General features: G+C 42.0%; 1 protein-coding gene across 8 annotated transcripts in view; it reads left to right on the top strand.

Moving 5' to 3' along the window:
* SLC38A9 (solute carrier family 38 member 9) overlaps positions 1-14132 on the top strand; it is an 80928-nt gene that overhangs the window by 36516 nt on the left and 30280 nt on the right. For all 8 annotated transcript variants that reach the window (XM_034774190.1, XM_034774187.1, XM_034774189.1 and 5 more), the window contains 3 exons: positions 2182-2382; positions 4121-4228; positions 11077-11183. In XM_034774190.1, coding sequence (XP_034630081.1) covers positions 2182-2382; positions 4121-4228; positions 11077-11183 — 416 coding nt within the window. The remainder of the gene's footprint in view (positions 1-2181; positions 2383-4120; positions 4229-11076; positions 11184-14132) is intronic.

Genomic DNA, 14132 nt, shown 5'->3' with positions numbered 1-14132 from the left:
TGTCACTAACTGGCTGACCCCAGGCAAGCACACATGAGCCACAAGACCCCCAAAATGGTGAGTAACCGCAGGGGCAGGGGAAATCAGTGTTCCAGGAATGTATTGTACACTGGGCATGTCGCTCTTGGGGAGAGCCAGCACTGTAGGGGGTGCCTTATAATCATTCCTCTCCCCACATTTTCCACAGGCTGTGTTCATTAGGGAAGATATCTCGCTGCTGAGGGTGAGCGGGGAATCAAGGGAGGGTCTTCTCCAAGACTGCAGCTTCTACCCTGGCCCTTGTACGGCTTGCCTGTGTACAGCAATGGTCCCACCCCACAGTGACAGCAGAGAGGCACGGGAAAGTTACCCTTAACGGGGCAAGAAACAAAGCAGCTCTCCCAAAGCACCTGCGGCAGCAGATTGCCCAGTATCTCCATGAGAGTCAATCTGGGAAGTGGCCTGAGGCACTCAGGGGCTCCGTTACCTACAGTCCCTGCCAGCCAGGTTACCCACTACTATTGCTGCCACCCTGGTTGCTCCTGCACTTCCTCTCACTATTGCCACACCTTTTCCCCATTCAGATCCAGCAGGAGGTGCAGCCAGAGGAGAGGCAGACATTCTGTCAGGCTGCCTGAAGCCATGTGCCACAATCTTCTCCAGTGACCAAAAAATGCAACTGCAGCTTCTGCAGGCAGGCAGGACAGGGCTGTCAGATGCTTGAATGTCACTTGGCAGCCCCGAATACTTCTGCTAAACAGAAAGGGATCAAATCAGTAGGGACAAAAGCATTTTTCAAGGGGTTGTGAAACAATGGAGAGAGAACCAATTAGAAAACAGTAATTAAAATTACTCTGTCGCTTTAAATTTCAGGAAAAGTCAAAATACTGTCTAAAGTTTTTTGTCTTTAGGTTATTGTAACCTGGCAGGCATGTTGCTAGCGTGGGAGGAAGAGATTAACAGGGTACAAAGCATTATGAAGTACAAAGGTATAAATGGAGACTAGGAGAACATTAGGACAGGTTCATATTTCAACATATAAGACAGGAATTGCTATTTACATTTTCCCACACAAAGCCCCAAGTACACTCCATAAGTTAAAATGTAAACATTTTAAGGGCCTCCTATTCTAGGTGTCTCCTCCTCCCTAATGTTTAGTGGCTGTGGTTGGTACACCAACAATATGACACTGTAAATTGTTAATTCAGGAGTTTTAGAACAGCCACTGATTATTTGCTCTGAGATGTGCACAAAACCATGTGTACACTACTATTAATGCAGGCACCCATGCACCCAGCTTACATGCACAGCCAGATATGTTCACTTATGCATTCAGATGTTCATTCAGCCATGTATTTGCTCATATGCACAGAGGCAGTTTTGCAGATACTGCTATGTGTGCATGCACTGCAGCACAGGCAAGCTGCTCAGACATAGACCCACACAAAGGTACACATGTATGCACAATGGAGTAAACACAGCTACATGCACACACATGCATACAGACAGCTATGCACGCATGTCCTGTATCCATGCCCTTGGATGTTGATCCTGTGCATCAGTCCGCTCAGACTGCAGGCTAGTTGGTATTGTATAGCCTCACATTCAGCTGTTAAGTTATGTCAACTCTCTGCACTCAGTGCTGAGGTGAAGGTGGTACCAGCTGAGAGTGCAGGGAGAACAGGGTATGGCCCAGCAGTGAAAACTTAGGCTATGTCTGCACTTGAAGCTGGGGGAGTGATTCCCAGCTCACATAGACATGCTCATACTAGTTCTCATCAAGCTAGTATGCTAAAAATAGTAGTGTAGCCATGATATCACGGGCAGTGGCAGCACAGGCCAACTGCTCCAAGTACACCCCTACGAAGTCTAGTGGGTTTAGGCTCAGGGTAATTAGCCTGTGCCACTCCTTGCTGCTGCACATGCTATAGGGGCTACGCTACTGTGTTTAATGCCCCAGCACAAATATGTTCTGTTCAAGCTGGGAATCACACCTTCAGCTCCAAGCATAATGTAGACTTAGTGGTGGGCCCTAATGGATGGAGGGAAGCAGACGAGCAGCAGCTGAGCTGCCAGAGTGGTGCTTCTGAGTGCTCCGAGGCTCCAGTGGTAAACTTACTCCCAGGGAGATTTAGGTACCGAATCTGTTGATTCATTGCATAGCTTTTGTGTAAACAAAGCCCTGTTTGTTTGTTCTTACAGTCATCTGTCCAGGTACTGCCAATGAGGATCAACCGGGCAACAAAAGTGGGCTGTTTCCTTTTGTCAACAACAACACAGGTTTTGAGCTGTTTGAGGAGTGGTGGAGCAAATCACGAACTGTACCATTTTATCTGATTGTTGTTGTTCTGCCCCTTCTAAATCTTAAGTCTCCCTCTTTCTTTGCTAAGTTTAACATCCTAGGTAGGTAATAACATTCCTGGATTGTTCGTTTAGTATTGATAAAATACATAGCAAATACAGCGAAACCTGTAGTAATGACCCCACTTCCAGTGGCCAACTCCTTGTCTTAAGCAAACTCTCTGAAATATCTCCAAGGTTTCCAGTACTGTTTTGTTTGTTCTCTAGTGAATGATCAGCCTCTGCAAGGGAGTTGGGTATTGCTGCTCCCTTGGGTAACCCTTTAAATAGGTTTCATTGTATTTAGAGTAAATATTAAGTGGTTAAATATACTGTTCTTATTAGTGTTCTACATAGAAAATAATATCCGCACAACAGCATTCAGCAGAATCTCAACCCTCCCTTGTGTTTATGCCTGGAAATGGTCTTCCATTATCTCATTGTCAATTATTTAACAATTCAAAACTAATACGATATAGAATACTAAACTGAAACTGCTTATAAAGCATTACGTATAATAATTCATGGTGTAATGCATCAGCCTTTCAGTGTTGGCTTTATTTTTAAGCCCCAAGGAGAGCTACAAGCTAAGGCTGAAGAAAATTGTTGTAGATTTTAATTTTTGAATGCTTATAAGTCAGCAAATTGACAGTATTTTATTTATTTATTTAGACATACAGAAACCTAGGCCAGTTTAGAACATTAGGAGATTGTGCAGTATGTTAGCTTTTAAATTGATCTTCATGTTCAGAACTACTTATTGATTCACTGAATAGAAAGAACAATTCCCTTCATTTATTTTGTTACCTTGAAGATAGTTCTCAACTGAAATCCTGTCTCTCCCCCCAGCCTGTTTTCTAAACTATATAAATCCTGCACTTTTCCCCCCCACATATATTTATAAGCTTTTCTCTGATGCTCATCACTGTAGCATCAGGGTACATCCCAATTTTATAGCATTAAAATAAATGGACAGATTATCTTTGTCTCTGAATAATTATTATTGCCCTTCTTTATAATTTTCTGGGTTTCTTTCCCTCTATTCTTAAACTGGGGGGGCCAGAACTGCACACTCGCTCATGCAGTTGTAGTCAGACTAAGGCTGTAGACTTGGTATTGTTACCCATCTCTGATTTTATATGTGATCCTCTATGTGTCCATGGGAGCATAATTGTGGGTCTAGTATGACTCCTGGGAATGATGTAATAAAATGTGGATCCTGTCATGTCTAGGTTGCTAGCTCAGATGAGGTATAAGTCAGAAGTGACAAAGGTCACTGCAGCTAGTGTTAATCCTGGTCTTACTGGAGAGTTCACAGTTGCAGTTTGCACTAATTGGCATCTTGGTGAATTATTTCACCCAAAAGGCCAACAACTAAATGGGTATGGAGAACTACTTTGCACTACTAGTGATAGTCCCTGCACGTATGCTAGAGGAAGTTGATTAGGAATCTCATTCTTCTGCTGCCCATGCTCAACCAGTGCTGTGGATAACTGGGGACATTAGTTTCCTAGGTTATTAATCCAGCACCTGTCAAGGGAACTAGACTCCATTAAAATTTAAATAAATGGATGTAGTGCAGCAGCTCGCTCTCTCTTTACAAGGAGAAAAGGGAATTTGGGATCACAGAACTAGTGTTAAAAAATTGGGATTGTCCTGCAGTCTTCAGGATGACTAGCACCCCAATTTCTTTGGGCTGGTGGCAACTAACTAGAGGGACCAATGTAGAATGGAGCATAAATAATTTTCTATCACAATTTATCCTGATGATGATGGATGATTGTCTCTCTTGTGTATGTAGGTACCGTTTCAGTTGTCTACTTAGTTTTTCTTGTTACTCTGAAGGCTGCACATCTGGGATTCCATTTAGAATTCAACTGGTTTACAGCTAATGATTTTTTTGTACCAGGTAAGATATTGAAAATTAAACAGTGATTAATTTTAAGCATGGATATTGTGCTTTTAATCTTTAATTTTTATCCTCCCAACATCCCTGTGAGGTACGATAGGTAAGTAAATGTTGTTTTCTGCTAATGCCTCCGGAGGGTCTGAGGAAGACTGCGCTTATTAGTGCCTCCTGAAAGTTGAGAGACAAAGGTACAAGGAACCCCTTTCTTCCTCCTTCCCAGTTCTCCTACGCAGGAGATAGTAATAACATTGCTGCCTGGGGTCCAGAAACACAGGGTTGAAGGCTAGTCATTGCCTGGTACCTCCATTATGCACCAGCTCAGAGAAAACTTGTCTGTGGATAGGCAAGGTGAGGCCATGATCCCATCCCTCCCGGCACCTTCTTCCATGTTTCACTATTAGGTTTGTCTATCGTGAGTACTACTTTAAGAGAGAGTGATTTATAAAGTGTAGCAAGTACTCCCCTAAGTTCTTATATGCTACCCATCACCATGTGTCCAAGTGCACCTCACACCTATTCCCCACTTTCTCATGGTCCTCAACCCATAATTTAGCCCTTTATTTTTAAACTCCCATTAACAGTCATATACCTTTCTCTGTCTCTTCTTGGCAGCATTGGTTGCCAATTGTTTAAGGGATATTACAGGCCAATATATGGGGTGTCACAAACACAAGAACTTATTGCCACTGGATGAATTGGGTAGGAGGATAATCCATAAAAGAGAAACAACTTCTGTTTCTTTTCTTTCTTGTGGAAGACTTGGGAAGAGACACTAAAGTCATCCCCCTCTTTACAAGAGGCAGCATTACATTGGAGCTCTGAAGAGATGTATGCCTATAGTATCTAATTAGATCGTTCTGACTTCATCTGGGAATAGGGGAGTAATTTTGCCCTTCATTAATATTTAATTACTAACTCAAGCATAATGTGAAGCTCGGGGACATTCATCCATCTGGTATGTTTGGTTTCCCTTGTGGGTTTCCATCTTCTATTGCTTTTCAGAAGGAAAAAAAAATGTAGGTTTCCCAGTCATGATACAAGTTACAACAACAACAGCTTTACAAATGTGACACTGGCTATTGTTACGACAAAGAACAATGACCTGAAGAAGACAACTAGGATAATCAAATATGTGAAGAAATTTTAAATGGATATAGTAAAATAAGAGGACTAAAAGGTGGATGGTTCCACAAATGATGGGCAGTGGTGGAATCTGTCTAATCAGTGAAGTTAAATGGCCACCATTGCCACAGAGTGTCACTCACTTCCTCCATTAGGATGTTGATTAGGATCAATTAGAGATCAGTCAAAAAGCCACAATCGAGGAAGAAGACTCTGTATTGGTGTTTGTGTTTTTGTTTAAAAAACCTGGTTTAGAGGGGAAGTGAGGGCAGCTACAAAAATATAGAAGAAATGGAAGAAAGGGGAAGCTGATAATAAGGAATATAAATTAGAAGTTAGGAATTGTAGAAAATTGATAAGGGACACATGGAGAAATCTATGGCCAGCAAAGTTATGGACAGTAAGAAGTACTTAAAATTCTTTTTGTTCCTAACATACTTAACAATGGTATTGGTCCATTACTAGATGGAAATTACAGAATTATCAATAATATTGCAGAAAAGGCAGAAGTGTTCAATAAATATTTCTGTTCTGTATTTAAAAAATCAACAGATGATGTAGAAATGTCATATATGATGATTATACTCTTTTCATTCCACTAGTTTCTCAGGAGGATGCTAAATAGCAGCTACTTAAGTTAGATGTTTTTAAATCAGCAGGTCCAGAGAATTTGTGTCCACGGGTTTTAAAAGATTTGCTTAAGATCTCTCTGGACCATTAATACTGATTTGTCCAGAAGTCTTGGAACACTGGGGAGTTCCAGAAGTCTGATAGAAAACTAATGTTTTGCCAGTATTTAAAAAGCATAAATGGGATGACCTGGTTAACTATAGGCCTGCCAGTCTCACATAGGTCCCTGGCAAGATATTAGAATGGTTGATACAGGACTCAATTAATAAAGAATTAAAGGAGGGCAATGTAATTGATGCCAATTAACATGACTTTATGGAAAACAGATCCTGTCAAACTAACTTGATCTCTTTTGTAATCTCAAAAAAATAAAGTTTTATTGATAAAGCTAACCGTGCTGATGTAATATACTTAGACTTCTACAAGGCGTTTGACTTGATACCACATGATATTTTGATTAAAAAAAAAAACTAGAACAGTATAAAACTAGCCTGCCATATATTAAATGGATTAAAAGTTGGCTGATGTGTCTCAAAATGTAATTGCAAATGGAGAATCATCCTTGAGCAGGTGTGTTTCTAGTAGGCTCCCGCAGGGATCTGTTCTTGTCCCTATGCTATTTAACGTTTTTATCAATGACCTGGAAGAAAATGTGAAAATGTCACTGATAAAGTTTTTTTCACTTGACACAAATTGGGGAAGTGGTAAATAATGAAGACAGGTCACTAATACAGAGCTATCTAGATTGCTTCATATGCTGAGTGCAAGCAAACACTATGCATTTAATATGGCTAAATGTATACATCTGAGGGGAAAAATGTAGGCCATATTTACAGAATGGGGGACTCTCTCCTGGAAAGCAGTGACTTTGAACAAGATTTTTTGGGGTCGTGGTGGATAGTCAACTGAACACGAGCTCCTTGTGCAATGCTGTGGCCAAAAGGGCTAATGCGATCATGGCTGCATAAACAGGGGAATCTCAGGTAGTAGTAGATAGAGGTTTATTTTTTCTATGTAATTGGCATTGGTGTGACTGCTGCTGAAATACTGTGTCCAGTTCAGGTGTCCACAAATAAGGAAGAAGGTTGATAAATTGGAGGGGGTTTAGAGAAGAGCCATGAGAATTATTAAGGCTTAGAAAACATTCCTAAGGCCAGGTCTACACTACACCCCTAATTCGAACTAAGGTACGCAACTTCAGCTACGTGAATAACGTAGCTGAAGTTCGAAGTACCTTAGTTCGAATTAGTTCGAACTTACCTTGGTCCACACGCGGCAGGCAGGCTCCCCCGTCGACTCCGCGGTACTCCTCTCGGCGAGCTGGAGTACCGCAGTCGACGGCGAGCACTTCCGGGTTCGACTTATCGCGTCCAGACTAGACGCGATAAGTCGAACCCAGAAGTTCGATTTCCAGCTGTCGAACTAGCGGGTAAGTGTAGCCAAGGCCTTAGTGATAGACTCCAGGTGCTCTGTCTCTTTAGCTTAACAAAGAGAAAGTGTGACTTGATTACAGTGTACAAGTACCTACAATGGGAACAAATATTTGCTATTGGGGGTTTTCAGACTAGCAGAGAAAGGGTATAACGTGATCCAAGTTAGAAATAAGGTGTACGTTTTTAACACTGAGTAATCAGTCCATTGGAACAATTTACCAACAGTTGTGGTTGATTCTCCATCATGGTCAGTTTTTAAATCATGATCTGCTCTAGAAGTTTATTTTGGGCAAGTTCTATGGTGTGGGTGTGTGGCTTGGCCTATCTCTGATGGGGGTGAGGTCTCCTGGGCAGCTACAGGTAGAAGCAGGGCTGGCTCCAGGCAGCAGCCCACCAAGCATGTGCTTGGGGCGGCATGGCAGGGCCCCGGCCGTGCTCACCGCCCTCCCCCCTGGCGCTCTGGCTAGGCTCGGTGCTCTCCCCTGCTACGCTGATGGAGGGGGGGCGGGGGGTGCGGCAGGTGGCTTTTTTGCCACCCTAGGCAAAAAAGCCGAGCCGGCCCTGGGTAGAAGTGGGAGTCTTTTGTAGCTATAGGTTATTGGGCATCTAGCACCCAACAGGCCCTGAGCTAGTGAACCAATTTATCTGTGGTGAGACACTCTGCATAGAGGGGGATTAATGAATAGGCAAATGCTTCTAGAAAATACATACTTGCCAGTAAAAGCCAAATAAAATCACTATATTAATTTTACTGTAACATAAGGAAATAAATGTTTGCCATTACCCAGAAGGACAGCTTGACACCATGGGCTGTATTTCCATGAAATCTGCTACAAACTTCTCTGGAATGTTTTTACAGCTACATTAGCTGACTCATTGCTGGAGGTGATGAGTCTTGCAAAGAAAGCTGAAATAAGATAGACATTATCTGAATATACTTCTCTACCACAGTACAGTATTATGTAGATATTACACAGCCACAGTTGTGTGGTGGTGTTTTTGGGGGGAGGAGGGAGGGTTGTGCGTGGATTTAGTTTTGTTAAACTCAAATTGCACTGGTGTAGAAGGTGAGAAACTAGACCTCCTGGCCAATGTGTTCTGTGTATTCCTGGCTAAGAATACTGCTCTAAAATCAGTTTTCCAGCTAGTACCTAACCTGATTTTTGTTTAACGTTTTAATGAATGGAGGTCAGTGGTGCCTGTTCTTGCAAAGAGGACCTCAGTACCAGGCAACAAGGGGGAATATGGATAAAGTAGTTCCTTTATCTCAGCCAAAATAACTTTCCTTTCTGGTTACAACACTCATCTCAGAGGCAGTAAATTCTTGCTGGGTACAGCTGTACACAAGACCAGAACATATGCCTTTAGGGTGTACAAAGTGCAAGAATGTGGTGGTAAGTCCCTAAGGATCCTACTGGGCTACTGATCTCGACATTCTGAGATCATCAACACACAGTGTCATATCCGTGCTATCTAACCTTCTCTCTAAATGCAGCAGAGGGAGAGGACTGGGAATGAAGAGGAGTATTTTAGGGACAAGCCAGTTAGTTTTATTTGTTGTAACAATTTCCACTCAAAGCATTTGATGCCTAACCTCTATAATAATGACATACCTCTGATAGTATAGCATTATTTCCACTGACCGATGGAATTCACAGTATCTTGCTAGGCTGGGGCACTCAGAGTCAGTTAATGAGACAAAAAGGTTGTCTTTGCTCTGATGAATGACTTGTATAGGCAGGGTGGACTGCTATCCACACATCCAGAAGTTAGGACTTGGAACCTGGGAGCTTTTCCCTTGCCAAAATCCTATAGTAATATGTGTGATTAAATTAAGTCCTAAAATAATTGGTTTCCAGCTAATGGTTGGTTGGTTTCCAGCTAGCTAATGAAATTAAGAATGATGAAGTGCTACGGTTGGCTGCTTCTTGACAGTCTCTGCCCTAGTCTACGATCTAAGTTAAGCAACTTCAGCTACTTAGATCTACTCACTGCAGTGTCTTCACTTTGGTGAGTCGACTGCTGCCACTCCCCCGTCAACTCTGCCTGCGCCTCTCACGGTGGTGGAGTACAGGAGTCGACGTGAGAGCGCTCTGGGGTCGATTTAGCGCGTCTAAACGTGATAAATCAACCCCTGTTGGATTGATCGCTGCCCGCCAATCCGGCGGGTAGTATAGACATAGAGGCTAGGGTTACAACTGGATACACCAAACACATTTTTATCAGGGAGCTCAACTAAAATACAGGCCCCTGCCCCCTCTCTCCAAGAAACCCCAAACTGAACTTTGTCTGACAACATTGTTTGATTTTTTTTGAATTGCACCAGCAAACAGTCTCAGAATGTTCAGAGTATTCATGAATATCCAAACAGGTCCAAAAAAGTTAATCTCCAAGCTTGCTGAATAGTCTGGTTGTGAACAAAACTCAAGCAAACATACCCCAGGGCTACTAACCAGCAGTAATGTGAAACTAGACTGGTTTCAAGTGTACTTGAGGTTCAGACCCAATGTTCTATTAAGCAGCCGTGGCATAGATTGATTTACAGCAACGCATAGTGCTGTATGTCATCAGAAGCTGTTATAATTATGTCTTCAAGATGACCAGTATGCCAAAGATATAGCCAGACTTACGTATGTAGAACATGCATTTATGATATATACAGCATAGCTTCAGCTGATGTCACTATGGTGGGAAGAATACAACACAGAGTAATGAGTGATTATTAGTGGGGAACTAAGCCTAAAGTGAGACTTTTTTTTTTCTCCTCTCTTTCAGTTAGCATTGGTACAACTTCAATGCTAATAAGATATTAAGGAAAGACGGTGAAACCAGCATAACGCCCTAGAGATACACAAGTGCTCTCTTACTTTAGACCAGCTATCTCTTTGCTAGTACTTTGGTACTACCTGCCAAAATGGTTCTTAATGATGTTCTAGCATAAGCAAATTAACACTCCTGGCCTAGTGTCAGCATTCCCAGAAGTGCTGTCTATTAGATAGAACACTTCTGAGAATGACGCTAAAAGCAGCAGTGCTGTTTTTCGGGGGGTAAAGACATTGGTTGGCTGGTGCCCCTTATAGCCTACCATTTAAAGGGCAGTCGAGATGGTATCTTGAGGCTTTCCTAATCCTTTATTTTGTAAGCAATCATTTGAATCCCCTTTCTTGTAAAGAGCAATAGCTATGTCCCTTGTCCTCCTAAAGTGAGGGTCAGAAGTCTCCTCAGAGTTCGACTCTGGTGATGCGCTCTGGATTAGTCAACAAGAGTCTATCACACAGCAAAAAGCTTTTCCTGTCCTCCTCCCCCTGCTGGTACACATGCAGTGTCTCCAAAACTGGTTGCCCCATCAAGGCATTGGGATGTTCATGAACTGCAGTGTTGAGAAGCAGAAAAGTTTGTTGTTCAAATCATGGAATAACAAGACCTCTAAGTACTGGGAGTTAGTAAGAAACTTTCCCTGAGAGCAGTTTTTTTGCTCTTTCTGCTGAAGCATCTGGAATTGGTTGCTCTCTGAGACAAGATACTGAACCAAATGGACTGGCCTGGTCCAGAATAGCAATTCCTAACATCTAGAAATAAATTTTGAGTGTCAGTTTGACAGCTGTTGTTTATTTCCCTGATGCAAATATAAAAACCAATTTTTATTTTCTTTTGTTTTCCTAGAGTTTAGAATTCAGTTTCCTCAGCTCACAGGGGTCCTGACGCTTGCTTTCTTCATTCATAACTGTGTTATCACTCTCCTTAAGAATAACAAGAACCAGGAAAACAATGTAAGTAACTTAATGAGAAATCGTTGGTTTAGATTTAAAGATGGTAGGCCACGCTAATGTTTTTCTGGATGGACATCTCTCAAAATTGATCCGGAAGCTGTAGCAGGTGCAGAACACTTATCTGAAAAGGCAAGAGAGATCTGAGTGAGGGAGTCATTTATGCCGGGTTTCCACTGGCTGCTGGTGCACCAAAAGTACATATAAATAATTTACACTTCAGTTGCCCATTCCAAGAGCTATTTATCCAAAAATTGTAGTTATTAGAATCCACAGTATGCCCCCCTTTAGCCTTGTGTTAGTTAATAACTTCTCAATTATTGTCTTAGCATTACATTAATACACCTCTATGCGACCTGATATAACACAAATTCGGATATAATGCAGTAAAGCAGTGCTCCGTGGGGGCGGGGCTGTGTACTCCGGTGGATCAAAGAAAGTTCGATATAACGTGGTAAGATTTTTTTGGTTCCCGAGGACAGCGTTATATCAGGGTAGAGGTGTACAGTGTAATTAGCATTTATTAATACAAAGCTGTTTGTTAGTGATAACAGATTCTCTTAGAGGCTTGTTAATTGAGGCGGTATTAGCAAGTAATTAACTAATATAGAGAGATCTGGGGGGCACCCTGGATTCGGATAACTAGGATTTCTATATCCGTGACACTGCAGCTCAAAATAGCACTTCTGTATATCCAAACACCTGGTTCTCCAAACACTTTGGCTGTCCCCCAGGCCGTTTGGATAAATGGAAGTGTACTGTAACTCAAATGTAATCAGGCTTTTCAAACTTACTTGCTGTCAAATTGACAACAAACTTGCCAAATTTCAGCCAAGAAGGTGAAGTTTGAAGCTGTAAAGGCTCTGAAAATGACCATTTAAAGCAAAAACACTTGAGCAGCCTTAACTATTGGGTTTGTTTAGTTTAGAAAAGAGAAGACTGAGAGGGGACATGATAGCAGTTTTCAGGTATCTAAAAGGGTGTCATAAGGAGGAGGGAGAAAACTTGTTCACCTTAGTCTCTAAGGATAGAACAAGAAGCAATGGGTTTAAACTGCAGCAAGGGAGGTCTAGGTTGGACATTAGGAAAAAGTTCCTAACTGTCAGGGTGGTTAAACACTGGAATAAATTGCCTAGGGAGGTTGTGGAACCCCCATCTCAGGAGATATTTAAGAGTAGGTTTGATAAATGTCTATCAGGGATGGTCTAGACCGTATTTGGTCCTGCCATGAGGGCAGGAGACTGGACTCGATGACCTCTCGAGGTCCCTTCCAGTCCTAGGATCTATGAAAATCTATAATTATTACTATGCCTAGGGGGCTCAACTATAATATTCAGATCTAGATCCAACTTTTCCCAGAGTTTAGATGTGTTCAGATTCAGGGTTCCAGTCCAGGCTTATCAAGATCTTCAATGAAAATGTAATTAGCCTTACATCACAAAGTAGATAAATGTTCAACTGTGGTTGAACCTCTGACTTGACCACTCAAAAGTGAGGCTTAAACTGTCCCTAGATGTATATGATACACAATAAAATCACCCACTATTTAATGATCCTGTCAGTAACTTCTTAGGCATGTTGTGGTAAGTCAAGGATGGATGACCAAAAAGCGAACTTCTGTTTGGAAAGCATCTAGCATGTTATGGGCACTACTGAAAATAAATTAATAGGGCTGTCAAGCGATTTAAAAAATTAATCACACTGTTAAACAAGAATATAATACCATTTATTTAAATATTTTTGGATGTTTTCTAAGCTTTCAAATATATTGATTTCAATTACAACACCAAATACAAAGTGTACAGTGCTCCCTTTATATTTTTGATTACAAGTGTTTGCACTCTAAAAAAAACAAAAGAAATAGTATTTTTCAATTCATCTAATACAAGTACTGTAGCACAATCTCTTAACATGAAAGTTGAACTTACAAATGTAGAATAATGTACAAAAATAAGTGCATTCAAAAATAAAATATAAAACTTTAGAGCCTACAAAGTCCACTCAGCCCTACTTCTTGGGTCAGCCAATCGCTCAGATAAACAAGGTTGTTTACATTTGCAGGAGATAATGCTACCCACTTCTTGTTTACAGTGTCACCTGAAAGCAAGAACATGCATTCTCATGACACTATTGTAGCCGGCATCACAAGATATTTACGTGCCAGATGCTCTAAAGATTCATATCTCTTCATGCTTCAACCACCATTCCAGGGGACATGCGTCCATGCTGATAATGGGTTGTGCTTGATAACAATCCAAAGCAGTGTGGACCGATGCACACTCATTTTCATTATCTGAGTCAGATGCCACCAGCAGAAGGTTGATTTTCTTTTTTTGGTGGTTCGGATTCTGTAGTTTCTGCATCTGAGTGTTGCTCTTTTAAGACTTCTGAAAGCATGCTCCACTCCTCGTCCCTCTCAGATTTTGGAAGGCATTTCAGATTCTTAAACCTTGGATCAAGTGCTGTAGCTATCTTTAGAAATTTCACATTGATACCTTCTTTGCGTTTTTGTCAAATCTGCAGTGAAAGTGATCTTAAAATGAACATGTGCTGGGTCATCATCCGAGACTGCTATAACGTGAAATATATTGCAGAATGCAGGTAAAACAGAGCAGGGGACACACAATTCTCCCCCAAGGAGTTCAGTCACAAACTTAATTAACCTAGGGTTACCATATTTCAACAAGCAAAAAAAGAGGACGGGAGGAGCCCCGCCCTAGCCCTGCCCCTGCCCCTCCCACTTCCCGCCCCCCCAGAACCCCCAACCCTCCCCCCGTTCCTTGTCCCCTAACTGCACCCCGGGACTCCACTCCCTATCTAAGCCTCCTTGCCTCTTGTCCCCTGACTGCCCCAACCCTTATCCACACCCCCACCCCCAGACAGACCCCTGGGACTCCCACGCCCCATCCAACCACTCCCCACCCCCTGACAGCCCCCCCCCCCCCCCCCCCA

The sequence above is a fragment of the Trachemys scripta genome, chromosome 6 (genome assembly GCF_013100865.1).
Source record: "Trachemys scripta elegans isolate TJP31775 chromosome 6, CAS_Tse_1.0, whole genome shotgun sequence".
NCBI classification, from domain to species: Eukaryota; Metazoa; Chordata; order Testudines; family Emydidae; genus Trachemys; species Trachemys scripta.
Note: the sequence above shows the minus strand (reverse complement) of the source record. Positions and strands in the feature narration are given on the sequence as shown.